At 42.9% G+C, this 21,096-nt stretch overlaps 1 protein-coding gene across 1 annotated transcript in view; it reads left to right on the plus strand.

Moving 5' to 3' along the window:
• The window catches only part of LOC129697257 (actin-binding LIM protein 2-like), a 143,406-nt gene that overhangs the window by 79,490 nt on the left and 42,820 nt on the right, over positions 1-21,096 (plus strand). Inside the window, exons 12-15 of the mRNA XM_055635654.1 lie at positions 2,410-2,495; positions 5,786-5,924; positions 10,461-10,519; positions 14,175-15,679. Coding sequence (XP_055491629.1) covers positions 2,410-2,495; positions 5,786-5,924; positions 10,461-10,519; positions 14,175-14,240 — 350 coding nt within the window. The 3' untranslated portion in view covers positions 14,241-15,679. The remainder of the gene's footprint in view (positions 1-2,409; positions 2,496-5,785; positions 5,925-10,460; positions 10,520-14,174; positions 15,680-21,096) is intronic.

Raw genomic sequence — 21,096 nt, forward strand, 5'->3', positions numbered from 1 at the left:
GTACATGGACAGGACAGGTTTGGAGGTATATGGGCCAAACGCAAGCAGGTTGGACTAGTGTAGCTGGGACATGTTGGTCAGTGTGGGCAAGTTGGGATGAAGGGCATGTTTCCATGATGTATGACTCTAATTTTGGTTAGTGCTCTAACGTTAGAGTACTTGACCTGCTAATTACTCTAACCATTTTCTTGTTTTATTTTGGATATCCAACATATAAAGTTATTTTTTGCCTTTCATGGAAACAGAAGGCATATAACTTATCCCTTGAGGTTTGCTGCACCATTCAGCACAGTCACTGTTGGTCATTAACTTCAGCACCCTATTCCCTTCTCCTCATATGTCACAAACTAGGTAGTATCAAGGGATTGGTAAGTCTATTAGACAGGAATCGGAGTGTTAGATGTTAGAACTTCTTTTAATGATTCAATTGTTCACAACAAGCCTTTGTGTAATAATGGCGTAACCATCATTGATTTTCATGAAGAGTAATACAACTCTCCCTCTTGGCTGTGGAATCCAGCAGATCTTTGTATTGATCCTGTGCAGAGCCTAGGGGCAGCACAGGAGTAGAGTTGCTGTCTTACAGCACCGGGGACCCGGGTTCGATCCTGATCACGGGTGCTGTCTATACGGAGTTTGTACATTCTCCCAGTGACCACATGGGTTTTCTCCGGGTGCTCCAGTTTCCTCCCACACTCCAAAAATTATGTGCAGGTTTGTAGGTTAATTAGCCTCTGTAAATTGTCCCAAGTGTGTAGGATAGTACAGGTGCACAACCTTTTATCCGGTGTTCCAGAAACCGAAAAGCTCCGAAAACCGGCCATTTTTTCCAGATGTCGTCTGCGCACCAAAGCTCGCGTTTGGCGCCAAACCTGACCCAAAACGACCCACGGTCAACCCAGGTCTGTACTACTGTAGCGGCTGCCTCCTCCCTGGAGACGCTTAAACATCTGTAAATCATTGCTTAAATGTTAGTCAGTTAGTTTGGAGGGCTTTTATGTGAAGGGGGGGTGAAGGGGTAAACTTTAATTCTTAGTCCCCTACCTGGTCGGAGAGGCGGGGAGCGGTCAATGCCTTACCGGGTCGCTGTGCAGTAAGCTCCGCAGCGCTGTGGCCGGTGGGGCCGCGGGCGGCGCCGGTTGTAGCTCCGACCCCGGCAACTCTACCCCTGGCTGCGAGGCGCTCCAAATCCAGCGCGGCCCGCGGCCGGACGCCCCAGCTCCGCGAATGTCGGGAGTCGGCGGCGTCGCAGCGCTGGGATACCAGCGGGGAGCGGGCAATGCCTTACCGGGTCGCTGTGCGGCAAGCTCCGGAGCGCTGTGGCCGCCGACACACAACATCGCGGAGCGTCGCTGGATTTGGAGCCGCGCAGCCAGGGGTAGAGTTGCCGGGGTCGGAGCTCCAACCGGCGCCGCCCGCGGCCGGACGGAGCCCCCAGCTCCGCGGCTCCAAATCCAGCGACGCTCCGCGAATGTTGGAAGAAGGCGGCCACAGCGCTCCGGAGCTTGCCGCACGGCGACCCGGTAAGGCATTGCTCGCTCCCCGCTGGTATCCCAGCGCTGCGACGCCGCCGACTCCCGACATTCTCAGAGCTGGGACGTCCGGCCGCGGGCCGCGCTGGATTTGGAGCGCCTCGCAGCCAGGGGTAGAGTTGCCGGGGTCGGAGCTACAACCGGCGCCGCCCGCGGCCGGACGGAGCCCCCAGCTCCGCGAGGTTGGGAGTCGCCGACCAGGTAGGTAGGGGACTAAGAATTAAAGTTTCCCCCTTCACCCCTACACCACCACCACCACATAAAATCCCTCCAAACTAACTGACTAACATTTATGCAATGATTCTCCCGGTCTCCAGGGAGGAGGCAGCTGCTCCAGACTTTTCAAGCCGCCCGCGCTACCTACCTAATCTACGCTAAAAATCTTCCATTCTGAAATCCGAAAATGTCCGAAATCCGACAAGTGTCTGGTCCCAAGGCTTTCGGATAAAAGGTTGTGCACCTGTACCAGTGTATGGATGATCATTGGTTGGCGTGGACTCGGTGGGCCAAAGGACCTTTTTCCACGCTGTATATCTAAACCAAACTAAACTAGTGCAGCAAAGATTTGATTCAATTCTTCATGTCCCCTTTCCACACATCTTGCATTGATGAAACACACTGGGGAAATGGTATTTTACATCATGCATACAATCTGCTTCACACAGTGTTTTGAAACAGTGGTACGCAGACAGATTAAATGTTCACAACTGCCACTGGAATTTTTAAAACTAGCTAGATCCCAAATTTCTTTACAAACATTGCAGTAATTGCATCACGAAAGCAGGGAGTTTAGAGTGCATTCATGTTGTCATTGACAAAAACAGAATTGAAATCTTATACAATTTTTGACTCTAACTTTAAAAATGTTGTATAATAGTAGGTGAATGGCAAAGCAGAGGATTTTGGATTGAAGACAGCGATGAAGGCGGCGGACCGGTTTACTGGGATCAAGATGACAAAAAAGTAAGACATGAAATCAACAAGTTTTAACACTGCTCATCTTTATTCCTTTCTAATACTAAATAGTGAAATATATTGATTGCACAAATTATGGCACACTGCTAAACCTTCTCACAAACCTGTTTCTTGTGAGATCCTAAACATCATGTATTCTTATAGATCAATTTAAACTTGTCTGGCTTGTAGCGTTAACCAGGTGCCACGGATCACTACTACAGGCTTGATCCTGCAGATTTGTGGTCTTCGAAACAGGAAGTTTTGATCTCATGCTTAAGATAATTGAGCATAATCTAGACTGGTATTATTACCCTGTAGTTTAACATGGGCTTTGCTTTGTGGAAACACAACGTTCCACAAAGAACTTTGTAGTTCTAGCCCCACAAAGCATTTGCTTTGTGTGGAGTTACCATGTTTCAGACAAGATGATATCAAGGCCTGTTTTCCATATTGGGTGAGCAGAAAAGGTACCAAATGGCAGGTACCAAATGGCCCATAGCCCTATTGGAAGTTTATCTAAACAGATAAAGTGAGCACTTTCTGATCATGGTTTGTGGACCTGAGTTACCATAATTCCTAAGCAAGAATGTCATTGTCCTATCTGGGACACATGACAATAAACTCTCTTGACTGCACTTCTTTTCAAAAAACTCCTAATTGCCTATATAACATTTTGGAAAACCCAAGGTTTGTGAAATGCATTATATAAACACAATGCATTACCATATAAGTTTATTTGTATAACTGGTATATATGTGGCAGAGGTTTGAAATATGTTTGCATAAGAATATTTTACAATTTTAGTGAGGACAATAAAGCGATTAAAATGATAAAATCGTTGTGTGGAGAACAATTCCAGTCCACCAATGTGAGCATTCATTTGCAAGTAAGCCTTGATGTTTATAGATGGATGGTTAGTATACCTAGATTTTTGATGAAAGTTCACTCATGTACTGAATACTGATAATGACTGCAATTTTAAGGTACGTCATTGTGAAAGTGAAGGGAATGAAACAATTACTTCTATCTGAAGCATTCGTACACCATACAAAGGTGGTTGCTGACAATTATGATTTTCTTTTAGTTTGGTTTTGGGATACAGCACGGAAACAGGCCCTTCGGCCCACCGTGGCCAAGAACCTATATCACTCAGAGAGTTAGGATGTGTCATGTTTTGAATTGGGAGATGGAAGCAGAATTTTAAACATAAGGGAAAGGAGGCTTAACAGTGGAATAATAATTAATTACACAGGTAAAAAATGCTTATATCAGAGTTTCAGCAGAGATAAGCATAAGATGATAGATCTGGTCAGAAAATACCTCAGGAATAATACTTTTGTTTTGATGTTCAGTTCTTACCAGGTCAAAATCTCTCCCTGTCATAGAGTAATACAGTTTGAAAACGGGTCCTTCAGCCGAACTTGCCCACACCAGCCAACATGTCCCAGTTACACAAGTCCCACCTGCCAGCATTTGGTCCATATCCATCCAAACCTGGCCTATCCATGTACCTGTCTAACTGCTTCTTAAACGTTGGGATTGTCCCTGCCTCAACTACCTCCTCTGGCAGCTTGTTCCATTCCCCCACCACCCTTTGTGTGAAAGAATTACCCCTCAGATTCCTGGTAAATCTTTTCCCCTTCACCTTAAACCTATGTCCTCTAGTCCTCAATTCCCCTACTCTGGGCAAGAGATTCTGTGCATCTACCCAATCTATTCCTCTTATGCTTTTATGCACCTCTACACAATCTATTCCTCTCATGATTTTATACACTTGTCATTATCATTTACTTCAGCTCAGCAACTCACAAGGATGGTAATTGGGCCACACACTCTGAGATGGGTTGTTCGGCCCTGCCCTCCATTTACATGTTGCCAATCAATTATCTGTACTAATCAAGATGCTTCTTAAATGTAAGAGTATCTCCCTCCACCACCTTCTCAGGCAGCGCAGTCTAGATGGCATCTATCCTCTGGGTGAAAAACGCCTTCCACAGATTACCTCTAAATCTATCCTTAGCTTAAATCTACGTCCTCACCCTTTGATATTACTGACATGGGGAGAAGGTATCTTACCATCTACCGTGTCCATGCCGCTTATACCTTCCAGCTTCTCTCTCATTCTTCTCTACTCAAAGAAACTAGATCAGCCTATCCTCACAACTGTAACATTCCACTCCAGGCAGCATCCATGATAAATCTTTAAGAAGGAACTGCAGATGCTGGAAAATCGAAGGTAGACAAAAATGCTGGAGAAACTCAGCAGGTGAGGCAGCATCTATGGAGCGAAGGAAATAGGCAACGTTCAGTCTGAAGAAGGGTCTCAACCCAAAACTTTGCCAATTTCCTTCGCTCCATAGATGCTGCCTCACCCGCTGAGTTTCTCCAGCATTTTTGTCTGTCCATGATAAATCTCCTCTGTAATCTCCACGTTGAAATCATGGGGAGATGATTTAAATCAATGCAAGTAAGAATGTCATTGTCATGACTTAAATCAATGCAAGTAAGAATGTCATTGTTCTATCTGGGACATATGACAATGAAACACTCTTGATTCTTGATGTCCTGAACTGAACACACTGTTCCTGCTGAACATTCATAAAGTCTGATCAAAACCCCCTTCCTCTTAAACACTGAGCCCCAGCTAATGAAGATAAGCACCCCGTACATATTTCACCACCTGTGCTGCCAATTTCAAGGATCTTTGGACTTGCCCACCATGGTCTCGTTATTCCATGCATTTTAAGAATAAGAGCAAGCCATTTAGAAAGGAGACGAGGAAACACCTTTCCTCACAGAGAGTTGTGAGTCTGTGGAATTTTCTGCCTCAGGTGGAGGCAGGTTCTCTGGATACTTTCAACAGAGAGCTAGATAGGGCTCTTAAAGATAGCGGAGTCAAAGGATATGGAGAGAAGGCAGGAACGGGGTACTGATTGGGGACGATCAGCCATGATCACATTGAATGGTTGTGCTGGCTCGAAGGGATGAATGGCCTCCTCCTGCACCTATTGTCTATTGTATACATATCGTACCTTTATCAGACCTCCTAAAATACACCACCTCGCCCTTATTAAAATACATCTGCCGTTGTTCTGCCCAGCTCATCAGTTGGTTTATATCATCCTGCAGTTTAACACCACCCACTTCACCATCATCAAAACCACAATTTTTCGTGTCATCTAAACACTTACTAATCATTCCTTTGACATTCACTCCGATGCACAGAAAATGTTGTAATGTTTTGTATTTTGTTTGTGTTCTGTCAGTATTTTACTTGCCTTTTGTGCTTGCCCCAGGTGAAGCCGAGTTCATTGAAGGGCCAGGTGGAGATTGCAGATAACTCTCAAGACCTGGACCCTAAATCATCATCTCGAAGCCCTGCTGCTGATAGAGAACCACTACAAAGATCCAACAGCGAATCACTCTTTCAAACAAGTAAGTGTGTTTTTTCCGAGATCTTAGATTTCCTCCCACACTCCAATGACCTACATGTGTGTAGGTTAATTGGCATGATAAATGTAAAAATTCTCCCTAGTGTGTGTAGGATAGTGTTAATGTGCGTGGATCACTGGTCGGCGCGAACCCGGTGGGCCGAAGGGTCTGTTTCAGTGCTGTATCTCTAAACTAAACAAATTATTTGGAGTTCCTACATATTAAATCATCGGTAATGCATGTCATATAAATTAGATATTTGCCAGTTGACTGTAGATTAACCATATTAATCTCGGTCAATATAACCTTCACCACATGCAGTAGCTTGCAAAAGTATTCATACCCCTTGAACTTTTCCACATTTTGTCACGTTACAACCACAAACGTAAATGTATTTTATTGGGATTTTATGTGATAGACCAACACAAAGTGGTGCATAGTTGTGAAGTGAAAGGAAAATGATACATGGTTTTCAAATTTTTTTACAAATAAAAAACTGAAAAGCGTGGGGTGCAAAAGTATTCAGCCCCCCTGAGTCAATACTTTGTAGAACCACCTTTCGCTGCAATTACAGCTGCAAGTGTAGAGGAACCAACAAGATTGCAGGCTATTCTAGACTGGGTATTGAGTAATGAGGAAGAGTTAGTTAGCAGTCTTGTTGTGCGTGGCCCCTTGGGCAAGAGTGACCATAATATGGTTGAGTTCTTCATTAGGATGGAGAGTGACATCATTAATTCGGAAACAAAGGTCCTGAACTTAAAGAAAGGTAACTTCGAGGGTATGAGACGTGAATTGGCCAAGATAGACTGGCGATTGATTCTTAATGGGTTGACGGTGGATATGAAATGGAAGGCATTTAAAGACTGCATGGATGAACTACAACAATTGTTCATCCCAGTTTGGCAAAAAAATAAATCAGGGAAGGTAGTGCATCCGTGGATAACAAGGGAAAACAGGGATAGTATCAAAACAAATGCGTACAAATTAGCCAGAAAAAGCAGCCTACCAGAGGACTGGGAGAAATTCAGAGACCAGCAGAGGAGGACAAAGGGCTTAATTAGGAAAGGAAAAATAGATTATGAAAGAAAACTGGCAGAGAACATAAAAACTGACTGTAAAAGCTTTTATAGATATGTGAAGAGAAAAAGATTAGTTAAAACAAATGTAGGTCCCTTGCAGTCAGAAACGGGTGAATTGATCATGGGGAACAAGGACATGGCAGACCAATTGAATAACTACTTTGGTTCTGTCTTCACTAAGGAAGACATAAATAATCTGCCGGAAATAGCAGGGGACTGGGGGTCAAATGAGATGGAGGGACTGAGTGAAATCCAGGTTAGCCGGGAAGTGGTGTTGGGTAAATTGAATGGATTAAAGGCCGACAAATCCCCAGGGCCAGATAGGCTGCATCCCAGAGTACTTAAGGAAGTAGCCCCAGAAATAGTGGATGCATTAGTGATAATTTTTCAAAACTCTTTAGATTCTGGAGTAGTTCCTGAGGATTGGAGGGTAGCTAATGTAACACCACTTTTTAAAAAGGGAGGGAGGGAGAGAGAAAACGGGGAATTACAGACCAGTTAGTCTAACGTCGGTAGTGGGGAAACTGCTAGAATCTAGCTAGTTATTAAAGATGGGATAGCAGCACATTTGGAAAGTGGTGAAATCATTGGACAAAGTCAGCATGGATTTATGAAGGGTAAATCATGTCTGACGAATCTTATAGAATTTTTCGAGGATGTAACTAGTAGAGTGGATAAGGGAGAACCAGTGGATGTGTTATATCTGGACTTTCAGAAGGCTTTCGACAAGGTCCCACGTAAGAGATTGGTATACAAACTTAAAGCACACGGTATTGGGGGTTCAGTATTGATGTGGATAGAGAACTGGCTGGCAGAGGAAGCAAAGAGTAGGAGTAAACGGGTCCTTTTCACAATGGCAGGCAGTGACTAGTGGGGTACCGCAAGGCTCAGTGCTGGGACCCCAGCTATTTACGATATATATTAATGATTTGGACGAGGAAATTGAATGCAACATCTCCAAGTTTGCGGAAGACACGAAGCTGGGGGGCAGTGTTAGCTGTGAGGAGGATGCTAGGAGGCTGCAAGGTGACTTGGATAGGCTGGGTGAGTGGGCAAATACATGGCAGATGCAGTATAATGTGGATAAATGTGAGGTTATCCACTTTGGTGGCAAAAACAGGAAAGTAGATTATTATCTGAATGGTGGCCGATTAAGAATGGTGGAGATACAACGAGACCTGGGTGTCATGGTACCCCAGTCATTAAAAGTAGGCATGCAGGTGCAGCAGGCAGTGAAGAAGGCGAATGGTATGTTAACATTCATTGCAAAAGGATTTGAGTATAGGAACAGGGAGGTTCTACTGCAGTTGTACAGGGTCTTGGTGAGACCACACCTGGAGTATTGCGTACAGTTTTGGTCTCCAAATCTGAGGAAGGACATTATTGCCATAGAGGGAGTGCAGAGAAGGTTCACCAGACTGATTCCTGGGATGTCATGACTGTCTTATGAAGAAAGAATGGATAGACTCGGTTTGTACTCGCTAGAATTTAGAAGATTGAGGGGGGATCTTATAAAAACTTACAAAATTCTTAAGGGGTTGGACAGGCTAGATGCAGGAAGATTGTTCCCGATGTTGGGGAAGTCCAGACAAGGGGTCACAGTTTAAGGATAAGGGGAAAATCTTTTAGGACCAAGATGAGGAAAAATCTTTCACACAGAGGTGAATCTCTGGAATTCTCTCCCGCAGAAGGTAGTTGAGGCCAGTTCATTGGCTATATTTAAGAGGGAGTTAGATGTAGCCCTTGTGGCTAAAGGGAGAGAAGGCAGGTACAGGATACTGAGTTGGATGATCAGCCATGATCATATTGAATGGCGGTGCAGGCTCGAATGGCCGAATGGCCTACTCCTGCACCTATTTTCTATGTTTCTATGTCTAAGTCTTTTGGGGTATGTCTCTACCAGCTTTGCACATCTAGAGACTGAAATGTTTGCCCATTCTTCTTTGCAAAATAGCTCGAGCTCAGTCAGATTGGATGGAGAGCGTCTGTGAACAGCAATTTTCAAGTCTTGCCAGAGATTCCCAATTGAAGTTAGGTCTGGACTTTGACTGGGCCATTCTAACACATGAATATGCTTTGATCTAAACCATTCCATTGTATCTCTGGCTGTATGTTTAGGGTAGTTGTCCTGCTGGAAGGTGAACCTCCTCCCCAGCCTCAAGTCTTTTGCAGACTCTAACAGGTTTTCTTCCAAGATTGCCCTGTATTTGGCTCCATCCATCTTCCCATCAACTCTGACCAGCTTCCCTGTCCCTGCTGAAGAAAAGCATCCCCACAGCATGATGCGGCCACCACCATGTTTCACAGTGGGGATGGTGTGTTCAGGGTGATGTGCAGTGTTAGTTTTCCGCCACACATAGCGTTTTGCATTTAGGCCAAAAACTTCAATTTTGGTCTCATCTGACCAGAGCACCTTCCTCCACATGTTTGCTGTGTCCCCCACATGGCTTGTTGCAAACTGCAAACGGGACTTTTTATGGCCTTTTTCAACAATGGCTTTCTTCTTACCACTCTTCCATAAAGGCCCGATTTGTGGAGTGCACGACTAATAGTTGTCCTGTGGACACCTGAGCTGTGGATCTCTGCAGCTCCTCCAGAGTTACCATGGGCCTCTTGGCTGCTTCTCTGATCAATGCTCTCCTTGCCCGGCCTGTCAGTTTAGGTGGACGGCCATGTCTTGGTAGGTTTGCAGTTGTGCCATACTCTTTCCATTTTCGGATGATGGATTGAACAGTGCTCCGTGAGATGTTCAAAGCTTGGGATATTTTTTTATAACCTAACCCAGCTTTAAACTTCTCCACAACTTTATCCCTGACCTGTCTGGTGTGTTCCTTGGGCTTCATGATGCTGTTTGTTCACTAATGTTCTCTAACAAACCTCTGAGGCCTTCACAGAACAGCTGTATTTATACTGAGATTAGATTACACACAAGTGGACTCTATTTACTAATTAGGTGACTTCTGAAGGCAATTGGTTGCACTGGATTTTATTTAGGGGTATCAGAGTAAAGGGGGCTGAATACTTTTGCACGCCACACTTTTCAGTTTTTTATTTGTAAAAAAAATTTGAAAACCTTGTATCATTTTCCTTCCACTTCACAATTATGCGCCACTTTGTGTTGGTCTATCACATAAAATCCCAATAAAATACATTTACGTTTGTGGTTGTAACGTGACAAAATGTGGAAATGTTCAAGGGGTATGAATACTTTTGCAAGCCACTGTATATTATGCATGATACACATTCCACCATGTAATCCAGTCCGGGATTTGAGTAAAGAATGCAGTTACTGATAACAGCCTGCTGGTCCCTGAGCTCGGCAGCCTGTAAGATGATGCAACGAGTGCAGCAGTATGTATAATCCTCTGCATAGGTTTTAATAAATGCTTTGTGGTTCCCCTAATACATTGTAATGGTTTGATTACAAAACATTGCCCAAATCATAATTACTATGTTGCAGGAATTCCTCACTCCAAATCAGCATCCCTGCCAGGTTATGGAAAAAATAAGTCACACAAGGTAAAGAAATATTATTTTTAATTTTTAAGCAACTGTTATTTTAACAAAGTAATAGCACATTGTGTAACAGCCACTGAAAAGTCTGGATCCAATTTGAGTGACACAGAGAGCAAGTTGTGATTAAACAATAAGTTGCGATTAGGATCAATGTAAAATAAGAGAGTAAAAGATAAGAATGTTTCTTGCTCCTAAATTCTGCTGAAGCCCATGAAACATGGTTGGCACATGTACTGGTTGGCTCGAAGATAGACAGAAAAGGCTGGAGTAACTGAGCGGGTCAGACAGCATCTCTGGAGAAAAGGAATAGGTGACGTTTTGTGTTGAAACTGAAGACTGAAGAAGGGTCTCGGCACGAAACATCACCTATTCCTTTTCTCCACAGATGCTGTCTGACCCGCTGAGTTACTCCAGGTTTTTGTGTCTATCTTTGGTTTAAACCAGCATCTGCAGTTCCTTCCAACATATTTTGTACTGGTTGGCTGCTGCTGCTGCCAGAATTTTCTTGGCAATCTCTTAAGCAGGGGAATCTTCATTCACCTCTTAAATAGAAACATAGAAAATAGGTGCAGGAGAAGGCCATTTTGCCCTTCTAGCCAGCACCGCCATTCATTGTGATCATGGCTGATCATCCCCAATCAATAACCTGTGCCTGCCTTCTCCCCAATAGAAACATAGAAACTAGGTGTAGGAGGATATGATATCATGAGAAGCTATAAGGCACATGACACTGTGGTTCAAGTTCATGGTACCAGAGATTGGGCCATACAGGTAAATAAGATGGTGAAGAAGGCACATAGAAAATAGGTGTAGGAGTAGGCGATTCGACCCTTCGAGCCAGCACCACCATTCAATATGATCATGGCTGATCATCCAAAATCAGTACCCCGTTCCTGCTTTCTCCACATATCCCTTGATTCCTTTAGCCCCAAGAGCTATATCTGACTCTCTCTTGCCTATGGCACTCTTCCCTTCGTAGGTCAGAACATAGAATATAAAATGTGGGATGTATTGTTGTAATTTCACAAAATGTTGGTTAGACTGCTTAGTCCTGTAGGAAGGATGAGATTGTGCTGGAGAGGGCAGTAAAAAAATCGGCAAATCAATATTACCTGGATTGATGGCCCTTAGTTATAAGAAGGATTGGCTAGGCAGTGTTGGTTTTCTTTGATGCAAAGGAGACTGAGTGGTGATGTGTTAGAAGTTTATAAAATGATGAGAGACATAGCTGGGGTAGAGAGTCTTCCTTATTTTCCACAGTCAGGATATCAAAAACAAGAGAGTACAGACTTGAGGTGAAGAAGGACTATTAAAGGTCTTCCAAAGTGCAGTTTTAATATCCAAAGTGTGCTTGATAGGGGAGGTATTGGAGTCGGGCACAAACACTACATTTAAGAAACATTTATTTTTATGTGATACAGTATAAATAGGCAGGAAGAGCTCTTAGAGCTGATGAAGATAGCGGAATCAAGGGATATGGTGAGAATGCAGCCATGATCACAGTGAATGGCGGTGCTGGCTCGAAGGGCCGAATGGCCTATTCCTGCACCTATTGTCTATTGATATAGAAGGATATAGAATTAATGGGTAACAATGTCAATATAGACTTGGGTCTGTTTCTGTGCTTTGATAAGAATCCACTGTCCAATGAGTTCTCATTTTCAAGACTTAATAAATACGGGGGATGAAATAGAACAGATTATTAAACTTCACCCATTCCTTCTCTCCAGACAGATGCTGCCTGTCCTGCTGAGTTATTCCAGTATGTTGTGTGTCTCTTTGATTTTAAACCAGCATCTGCAGTTCCTTCTGACCGATTAATTTTTAAACTCGGATTTCTGATTATTAATATTGGGGCCTAAGAAATACTGCATGTGCCAAGCCAAGGAAGTGGAAGGGGCTGGGAGGGTAATTCTGAACACATACAAACTGCTGAAATGGAGAGACAGTCCACTTCTTAAATTCCTGGTGGAAGCATATGGCAGAAATGCCCTTTTGTATTTTTGGTTACGTCTTCTAACTCCATACAGACGCCGTTAGGTTTCAGACCCATGCTAGGTTTTCTTCAGCCTCCAGAGACTTTCATCATTGTTCAACTTAAAGCTAAAATGCTGTAGACTTGTTTTCACAGGGGAACAAATCATTCCACTTTATTTTTTGCTTGCATCTTCCTTTCATTTTCTTCTGCTGAATCTGTCTTCTTGATGGAGTGAATGACCTGCGAGTTACCATTATGTGTTTAGGAAGTCAATATGAAAGCCTGTTTTTCTTTTTCCTAGTTTTGAGGATAATTCAAAGGAAACTCTGGCTTGTTCTCTCGTGATGGGTAATCTTTTCATCTTATGAAACCATTCAGTCAGTTGGGCTTCAAAACAAGACTTGCCTTTACCTGGCACTGATCCGGGAAATATCGCTCACATTGAGTCATAGAATGACACAGTGTGGAACCAGGCCCTTCGGTCCAACTTGCCCATACTCACATTGTGTCCCACCTGCCTGCGTTTGGTCCATATCCCTCAAAGCCTGTCCTATCCATGTAATTGTCTAACATTTTCTTAAATGCTGGGATAGTCCCAGCCTCAACTACCTCCTCTGGCAGCTTGTTCCATACACCCACCACCCTTTGTATGAAAAAGGTAGCCTCATATTAAATGTTTTCGCCTTCACCTTAAACCTCTGTCCTCTGGTCCTCGATTAATCTACTCTGGATAGGAGACTCTGTGCATCCACCCAATCTATTCCTCTAATGGTTTTATACACCTCTATTAGATCACCCATCATCCTTCTGGGCTCCAAAGAATACAGTCCCAGCCTACTCAACCTCTCTCTGTAGTCCTGGCAACATCCTCGTAAAATCTTAAAATCAGCACTGCGTTGCTGATTACTGGTCCTGATTTATCAGTGGTCCTTGTAAATAGAACTATAAATAGAGTATCACCAGCCCTTTAGCTCCAGTGGTAGGGCTTGTAAATAGAAACTGGCTAGGGTTAAATTTCTCTTGTATCACTGAAATACCAGCATCAAATATAAACCTAGAGCAACCTCATTTCACCAGCCCTGTTAGCAATATGCTCCAGATTTGAACTGGCAGGGTCAACACCTTGTTTCTCGGCGTATCGCGTATCCTGGACGGACAACACGACAGCGGTCATCAAGAACTCAGCAGCGGCTGCACTTGTGAGGGTTAAGCACAACCTAGACTCTAACCTGTGTCACTTGAGTTCCATTCGATACCAGCTGACATACTGCATTTGGCATGCAAATGGCATAGGGAATCTTGGTTTCCAGGAGCAAAGGAACAAATATTTTTTTAAACCAAGTGTTGGGCCGAGATGATTTGCTGAGATACCCAATTGTGTATGCAATATGCTTCCTCAAAAATATAATAATGTATGGAGTCTTGATTTATTTACAAAATACATCAGTATCAGACATTGGATGTAATGTATCTCAATAAACAATAAATTATTCACTTTCTGTAAATTTTAAAAAGACCTTTGCATATTAAAAGAATCATAAGGTCATAAGTGATAGGAGTAGAATTAGGCTATTTGGCCCAAAAGAATGTGTATCATGCAATAACAATTAAAATAAATCTATCAGTTTTTACATTATTAATAGCTCCTAATGTATGTATTTGTTATCCCCACTCTTTTAGGCTTCAGAGTTTGAATCAACTCCTGACACCAGCTGGGGAATGAGAGGTAAGCAACTATTGCCATAGTTGTAACACATTGAAATCCATAAATAGAGCAAATAGGATTATTTTAGTAATCTGTTCTATTGTACTCTTGTTTTTACAGAATACAAGGTAAGAAGTTAACCTCTCCTCTTAAGTCCCCAGTTTTCATCCACCAGCTGCATCTGACCAGGTTATGATCTTGGTTTTTCTTCAATCATGTTTAATTCAATAATGTATTGTATTGCGGAAGTGTTTAACATGGACATGCTGGGCCCCAGAAAGGCAAAGGACAAGATATTGATTCCCACACAATGACCTATTGATGTCACCAGTGTTATCAAAGAGGTCCAAACGTAAATGAATGTCCCCAGACTCAGGAAGAAGATCAGAAAAAGCTATCTTTTTACCGCTGTTTGGCAATTTCCGATTAACGGTTGTGGCTGAAAAAAAAAGAAAATATACAAAATAGCTTCACCTCTTACCAAAACAAAATTGCAGAAGTAATGATTTTAAAAATGTCCTCATTGTCCAACTGACACATCTTACTTTTCCACCTCTATGACCTTTCCCTACACTTTTCAACATCATAGTTGACCTTCGACCTTATTTACATTGCCTAAATCCCTTCTCTCCCACCTTTTATCACAGCTACCCGTACTGGCAAACACCCACATTCTCTCTCATCCATGTTGCTCCCATCTATTCTTTTCCTTTATTCCTGTTTTGATTATTGTTTGATTTTTTTTCTCTATTATCTGCTGCTCCTTTTGCCATTCCCCAAAATATCTCATTGATATTGTTATCACTGCCACCCCGCATACAATCTCTGATTTCATCCCTGAGCCTCTACCCTAATGGTTTCCATCAGTTCATGAATTTCAACCTCCACTCCAATTCCCTTGCATCCCCTCCTTTTAACATTTCCAGATTATCTCCAGACACTCCCCATCATTTGTGGGAAAATTTGTAGAGTTGAGATTTTAATCGGCAGATTACATTTAATATAGAGATGTAATCGGCAGTCACTAGAAACGAGCATGACTGTCCTCTCCTCTCCATAGGGTCGTCTAGTTGTGGGTCTGCAGATGTCTGTAGAGGCCGTAGTATATAGAAATGTAGTAAGCAACACACCATTAAAGAAGTAAGTGGAGAAATGATAAGGTCATTGGAGAAATACCCCCCCAAAAAAAACAAGTAGGAAGTGAAAAATGAATCAGTCCATGACAAGCCAATGTCTTATTTTGGCAAGAATGAAAGCAACATATGAACAGCAAGAACTTGGTGTAAATCTTTTTTTTTTATAGTCTTAAAACTTGCCAGGTTCTAAACCTGGCATTAGAAATGGGGGAGAAAATTGTGTTAAATTATCCAGTTGTTAAATTACATTTTACCTATTGCAGATTTACCCTTATGAAATGTTAGCTGTTACAATGAAAGCTCGTATCAAACTACCAAAGGATGTGGACAGGACCAGGCTTGAGGTATGAATGTTTGAGGTTAAACACGGTGCTTCCATGGTATCCCTGTCATGAATAGAGGCTTTGTCAACTGAGCAGGTTGCCTCATATTTGACTTCATGTGCAATTTAAAATGCAAAATGTTACTGGTTGAAATGTTAAAGAACCTGCTGCACGAACAAACAAATCTGTCAGCATTTTTATTAGTTAAAGATGTTAGTTAAATAAATCTTAAACTTATCTTTAGTTAAAGATAAGGGCAGCACAGTGGCGCAGCAGTAAAGTTGCAGCCTTACAGCGCTTGCTGCCCCGGGTTCTATCTTGACTACGGGTGCTGTCTGTACGGAGTTTGCACGTTCTCCCGTAACCGCGTGGGTTTTCTCAGAGATCTTTGGTTTCCGCCCACACTCCAAAGACGTACAGGCTTGTAGGTTAATTGGCTTGGTATAGGTGTAAATTGTCCCTAGCATGTGTAAGATAGTGCAGGGATCGCTGGTCGGTGAAGACTCGGTGGGCCGAAGTGCCTGTTTCCGCCTGTTTCCGCGCTGTAGGTGAAACCTTGTTAGACATGTTCTGAAAAATTCTTAATGTTAATAGCTTTTAAATGCTCTTTCACTTATTTGTGTTATTTCTATTTGACTATGGTTGTCTAGAATTTGAACTCTGAAATCTACATGAATATTTAAGACTTGGTAGGGTATGTTTCTGCACTAAAGATAACAACACAACTTATTAACCTTGTTTTAATATAATTCAGTGTCATAATCTCAATACTTGGCATAAATAGGACAGAATAACATTTCAACTTAATTAGCATTGCTGCCTTGCTTCTCAGAGAGGCAGATTACCAAGTGGATTCTGATTAGAAACAAAATTATAAAAAAGTGTGCAAGGAAGGTGATAATTTAGCTCACTGTGTAGGTGCTGGTTAGAATGGTGCTTACCTAATCTCACCTCACCTTCCAGCCCTGGGTCTGTAGCCTCCACCTTTCTTCAGGTGTACAAGTAGAGTTGCTGCCACACAGCGGTGGCGATCTGGGTTCAATCCTGACCTCTGACACAATCGGAAAGCAATCTGCACATTCTGTCCATTTCCCCAAGATGCTCCCTTTTCCTCCCATATCCCAAAGGCATGCTAATTACTAGGTCAATTGGTTTGAGAATCAAGGAGGAGTTGATAATCACATAAGAGAGAATAGGTTACAGTCAAGTCAAGTTTATTATTATGTACACAAGCATGGTGAGCTTGAGGTATGATGAAAGGTTTGCACATAGAAAACATACAGAACATAACATCGTATATCAATTACATATAAATTATACAAGTCAGTGAAAAGAAAATAAACTGCAAAACAAGACAGCAGTGCAAAAGCAAATTTAGGAGAAAGCCCATGCTATTACAAGAGGTAGTCCATAGTGTTTCATTGCCCAGGTAGGATCGGAGTTCTGCAGGTCAGTTCAAGAACCTGGTGGATGTAGAAAACTGTCTGTTCCTGAACTTGATGTGCGACTTCAGGCTTCCGTACCTCACAGCTTCTGACAGGTGCAGTGAGAAGAGAGCATTACCCAGATGATGGCCATCCTTGAAGATAGATGCCAACTTCTTGAGTCAGCATCTCGCGTAGAAGCTTTTGATAGGGGGGAGAGCTGTGACTGTGATGGACCGGGTCGTCTCCACCATTCTCTACATGCCTCTTGTCATCCTGTTAGTTGGAATTGCTGTACCTGACCAAGATGCAACCAGTCAGGGCACTTTCCACTACAGATGCACTATCTGTAGATGTTTGCCCGATGACATGTCGAATCTTCTTAAACTTCTAAAAAAGTAAAAGCAATGTCGTGCCTTCATCACGATTACATCTCTGAGCTGGGCCCAAACCAGTCAATCAGGAGTTTAAAGCTGCTAACTCTCTCCACCATCAATGGTCTCCCAACTTCCCCTTTCTGAAGTTAATGATTATTAGTTCATTCGTTTTGTTGAAAGACCTCTATTGACGGAATGGGCCAATAGGCACTTTCCATGTTTTAAGGAAATATAAAAGAAGTACTTTTTAAATGCGATGAGGATTTCTGCTTATATCGCCCTTTTGGCCATTGAGTTCTGGTCCCTGATAGAAAAATGGAGGAAGAGTAGCCAAACTTTGTTGTACGAACTTCAGCAGACGCTTTCTATTGGTCCCTTATCTCCCTCTAAATTTATTTTTATATATTTCCTTTCACACCTTTTTCCTATTATGCCCCCAGTTTCTGATTCCTTTGATGGAGAAATACTTTTCCAGGTCCCTCATCATTTAAACAACTCAGAAAGGTGTTCTGTCTACCTCTGCTTTTCCAATCTTTCCTCAGATAAAAAAATGTCTAATCCTGACAAATGCTCGCAAATCTCAATTACTAAGAATCTAACGTGAAATTGAGAACAGGCAAGATGTGATGGGTAGTGATGGCTACTTTTCATTATTCATCTAATTGACTAGGAAGAAGGCACTAAAGACAAGGGTAGACAAAAATGCTGGAGAAACTCAGTGGGTGCAGCAGCAACTATGGAGCGAGGGAAATAGGCAACGTTTCGCGCCGAAACGTTGAAGGACTGAAGGATGATAAATCCCCTGGGCCTGATGGTCTGCACCCCTGGGTCCTCAGGGAGGTGGCTCTAGAAATAGTGGACACATTGGTGATCAGTTTCCAATGTTCAATAGATTCAGGATCAATTCCTGTGGATTGGAGGATAACTAATGTTATCCCACTTTTCAAGAAAGGAGCGAGAGAGAAAACGGGGAATTATAGACCAGTTAGCCTGACTTTGGTGGTGGGAAAGATGCTGGAGTCAATCATTAAAGAGATAATAATGGGGCATTTGGATAGCAGTAAAAGGATTAGTCCAAGTCAACATGGATTTATGAAAGGGAAATCATGCTTGACTAATCTTCAGATGCAGCATAATATCGATAAATGTGAGATTATCCACTTTGGCGGCAAAAAAAAGGGGGCAGGTTATTATTTCAATGGGGTTAGGTTAGGTAAGGGGGAGGTACAGCGAGACCTGGGTGTCCTTGTACACCGGTCACTGAAAGTTGGCGTGCAGGTACAGCAGGCAGTGCAGAAAGCTAATGCAATGTTGGCCTTCATAACAAGAGGATTTCAGTATAGGAGTAAAGAAGTTCTTCTGCAGTTGTATAGGGCTCTGGTGAGACCACATCTGGAGTATTGTGTACAGTTTTGGTCTCCTAATTTGAGGAAGGACATCCTTGTGATTGAGGCAGTGCAGCGTAGGTTCATGAGATTGATCCCTGGGATGGCGGGACTGTCATATGAGGAAAGATTAAAAAGACTAGGCTTGTATTCACTGGAGTTTAGAAGGATGAATTCCCTGCCACAGAGGGCAGTGGAGGCCAAATCACTGGATGGATTTAAGAGAGAATTAGATAGAGCTCTAGGGGCTAGTGGAGTCCAGGGATATGGGGAGAAGGCAGGCACGGGTTATTGATACGGGACGATCAGCCATGATCACAATGAATGGCGGTGGTTGCTCGAACGGCTGAATGGCCTCCTCCTGCACCTATTTTCTATGTTTCTATGAAACCCTTCTTCAGTCGGAAGAAGGGTTTCGGCACAAAACTTTTCCTATTTCCTTCGCTCCATAAATGTTGCTGCACCCGCTGAGTTACTCCAGCATTTTTGTCTACCTTCGATTTTCCAGCATCTGCAGTTCCTTCTTAAACACTACAGACAAGGGGTTGTTTAATTTGCTGATAACATGAAGGAAAGTAGTAAGATTAAACGAGAACTTACCAGTTTGAAGTTTGATCTGTATTTTATGAGGAGTTACGATGAGGGATTACGTGAAGAAGCCCGCTCAGGGCGCAGGTGCGGCATGCTTCCAAGCAGCGGTGTGGAATCACAGACAGACACGTATTTGAAGTAACATAGTAAAGAACAAAGAGACATCAGCTTATCGGTTTGATCCATGTAATGAGGGTGGGAGCGGAGGGCACGTAATCCCTCATCGTAACTCCTCATAAAATACAGATCAAACTTCAAACTGGTAAGTTCTCGTTTAATCTTACTATTTTACTTCGGAGTCACGTGAGTGACTTCGTGAAGATTTCAAAGCTCTGTGATTTCAAACCGTGTAACAGTTTTATACACTCACTACCGAAAGCTCTTGAGGAAGGAAGTGTTATTGTAATCAACCAATTAATCTGTTTTGAAAACAAAACGGTATTTATTAACAATAACAAAAGAAAAATAGCTCCCCCGGGCTTTAAATTAAACATTTGCAGTTTCTAAAATGCTGACTGCAAATATATCAGGTTCCACCAACGGCTTATTATAAAATGTTCGGAATGTGGCTTCCCGTGACCATCCTGCTTTCTTGAGGATTAAGTCCACAGGCACATCCATTCTGGCCGCCGATGATGTGGATGCTGCCCTGGTGGAATGAGATTTAAATAGATTAATGTTAATTCCAGCAGCTTCCAAAACCTGTTTCAACCACCTTGAAATGGTTTGACTTGTTACCCTGCCATGTGGTTTCCTATGGCTGACCCATAAGGCTCTCTCACTTCCTCTGATGTTATGGGTTGTGTCTATGTAAATATTTATGTGGGTCACCACACACAATCGTGGCTCTAGTGGGTATGCCCGGAATGCCACTAGCGTGTTGGATGTTCCTGGCCTGGACTGTTTTATCAGACCTTGAATAGTGAATGTGATCTGATCCGATGTAGTGTCCATGTTGTCCAGTCGAAGTTTATGTAAGGACTGGACCCTCTGTGCAGATACTAGCGCCATGAGCATGAGTGTTTTTAAAGTCAACTGCTCTAAGCTGAGAGATCTTGCTGGTGGTCTGTCCTGAAGGTATGTTAGTACAATACTGACATCCCAGATTTTTGTATATCTAGGGGTGGGGGGCTTGCTGTTAAATATGCCCCTCATCAGTTTTACCACCAGCGGATGGGCTCCCATGGCCTGATGTCCCGCAGGTTTGAGGTAATTTGAAAGAGCACTACGTGCCGTGTTGATGGCACTGTAGCTCAAATCTTCACGATGATGTAAGTCTGCCAGGAATTCCAGAACATCCGCTACTGTGGCTGTTTTATAAGCAATCCCGGTTTTCTGGCAGTACGTTTCCCATTTTCTGATGCAGGTTAGGTACTGCCTCTTCGTGGATATCCGTAGGGATGCTGACATGGTGGCGATGGTTTGTCCCGATAGCCCCAGATCCAGGTAAGGTCGGTTTAAAATCTGCAACCCAGGAGATTCATATCTTTGTGGCATGGGTGGCTGATGCCTGATACTGGGTGAGTCAGTAACCCTGGATGACTGGGGAATACCATAGGTGTTTCCACCACCATGTCCTGGAGAATTGGGAACCATGGCTGTGTAGGCCAGTCGGGCACCACCAAAACTCCAGACGCTGAATCCGTCTGGATTTTTCGAAG

Source organism: Leucoraja erinacea, chromosome 1 (genome assembly GCF_028641065.1).
Source record: "Leucoraja erinacea ecotype New England chromosome 1, Leri_hhj_1, whole genome shotgun sequence".
NCBI classification, from domain to species: domain Eukaryota; kingdom Metazoa; phylum Chordata; class Chondrichthyes; order Rajiformes; family Rajidae; genus Leucoraja; species Leucoraja erinaceus.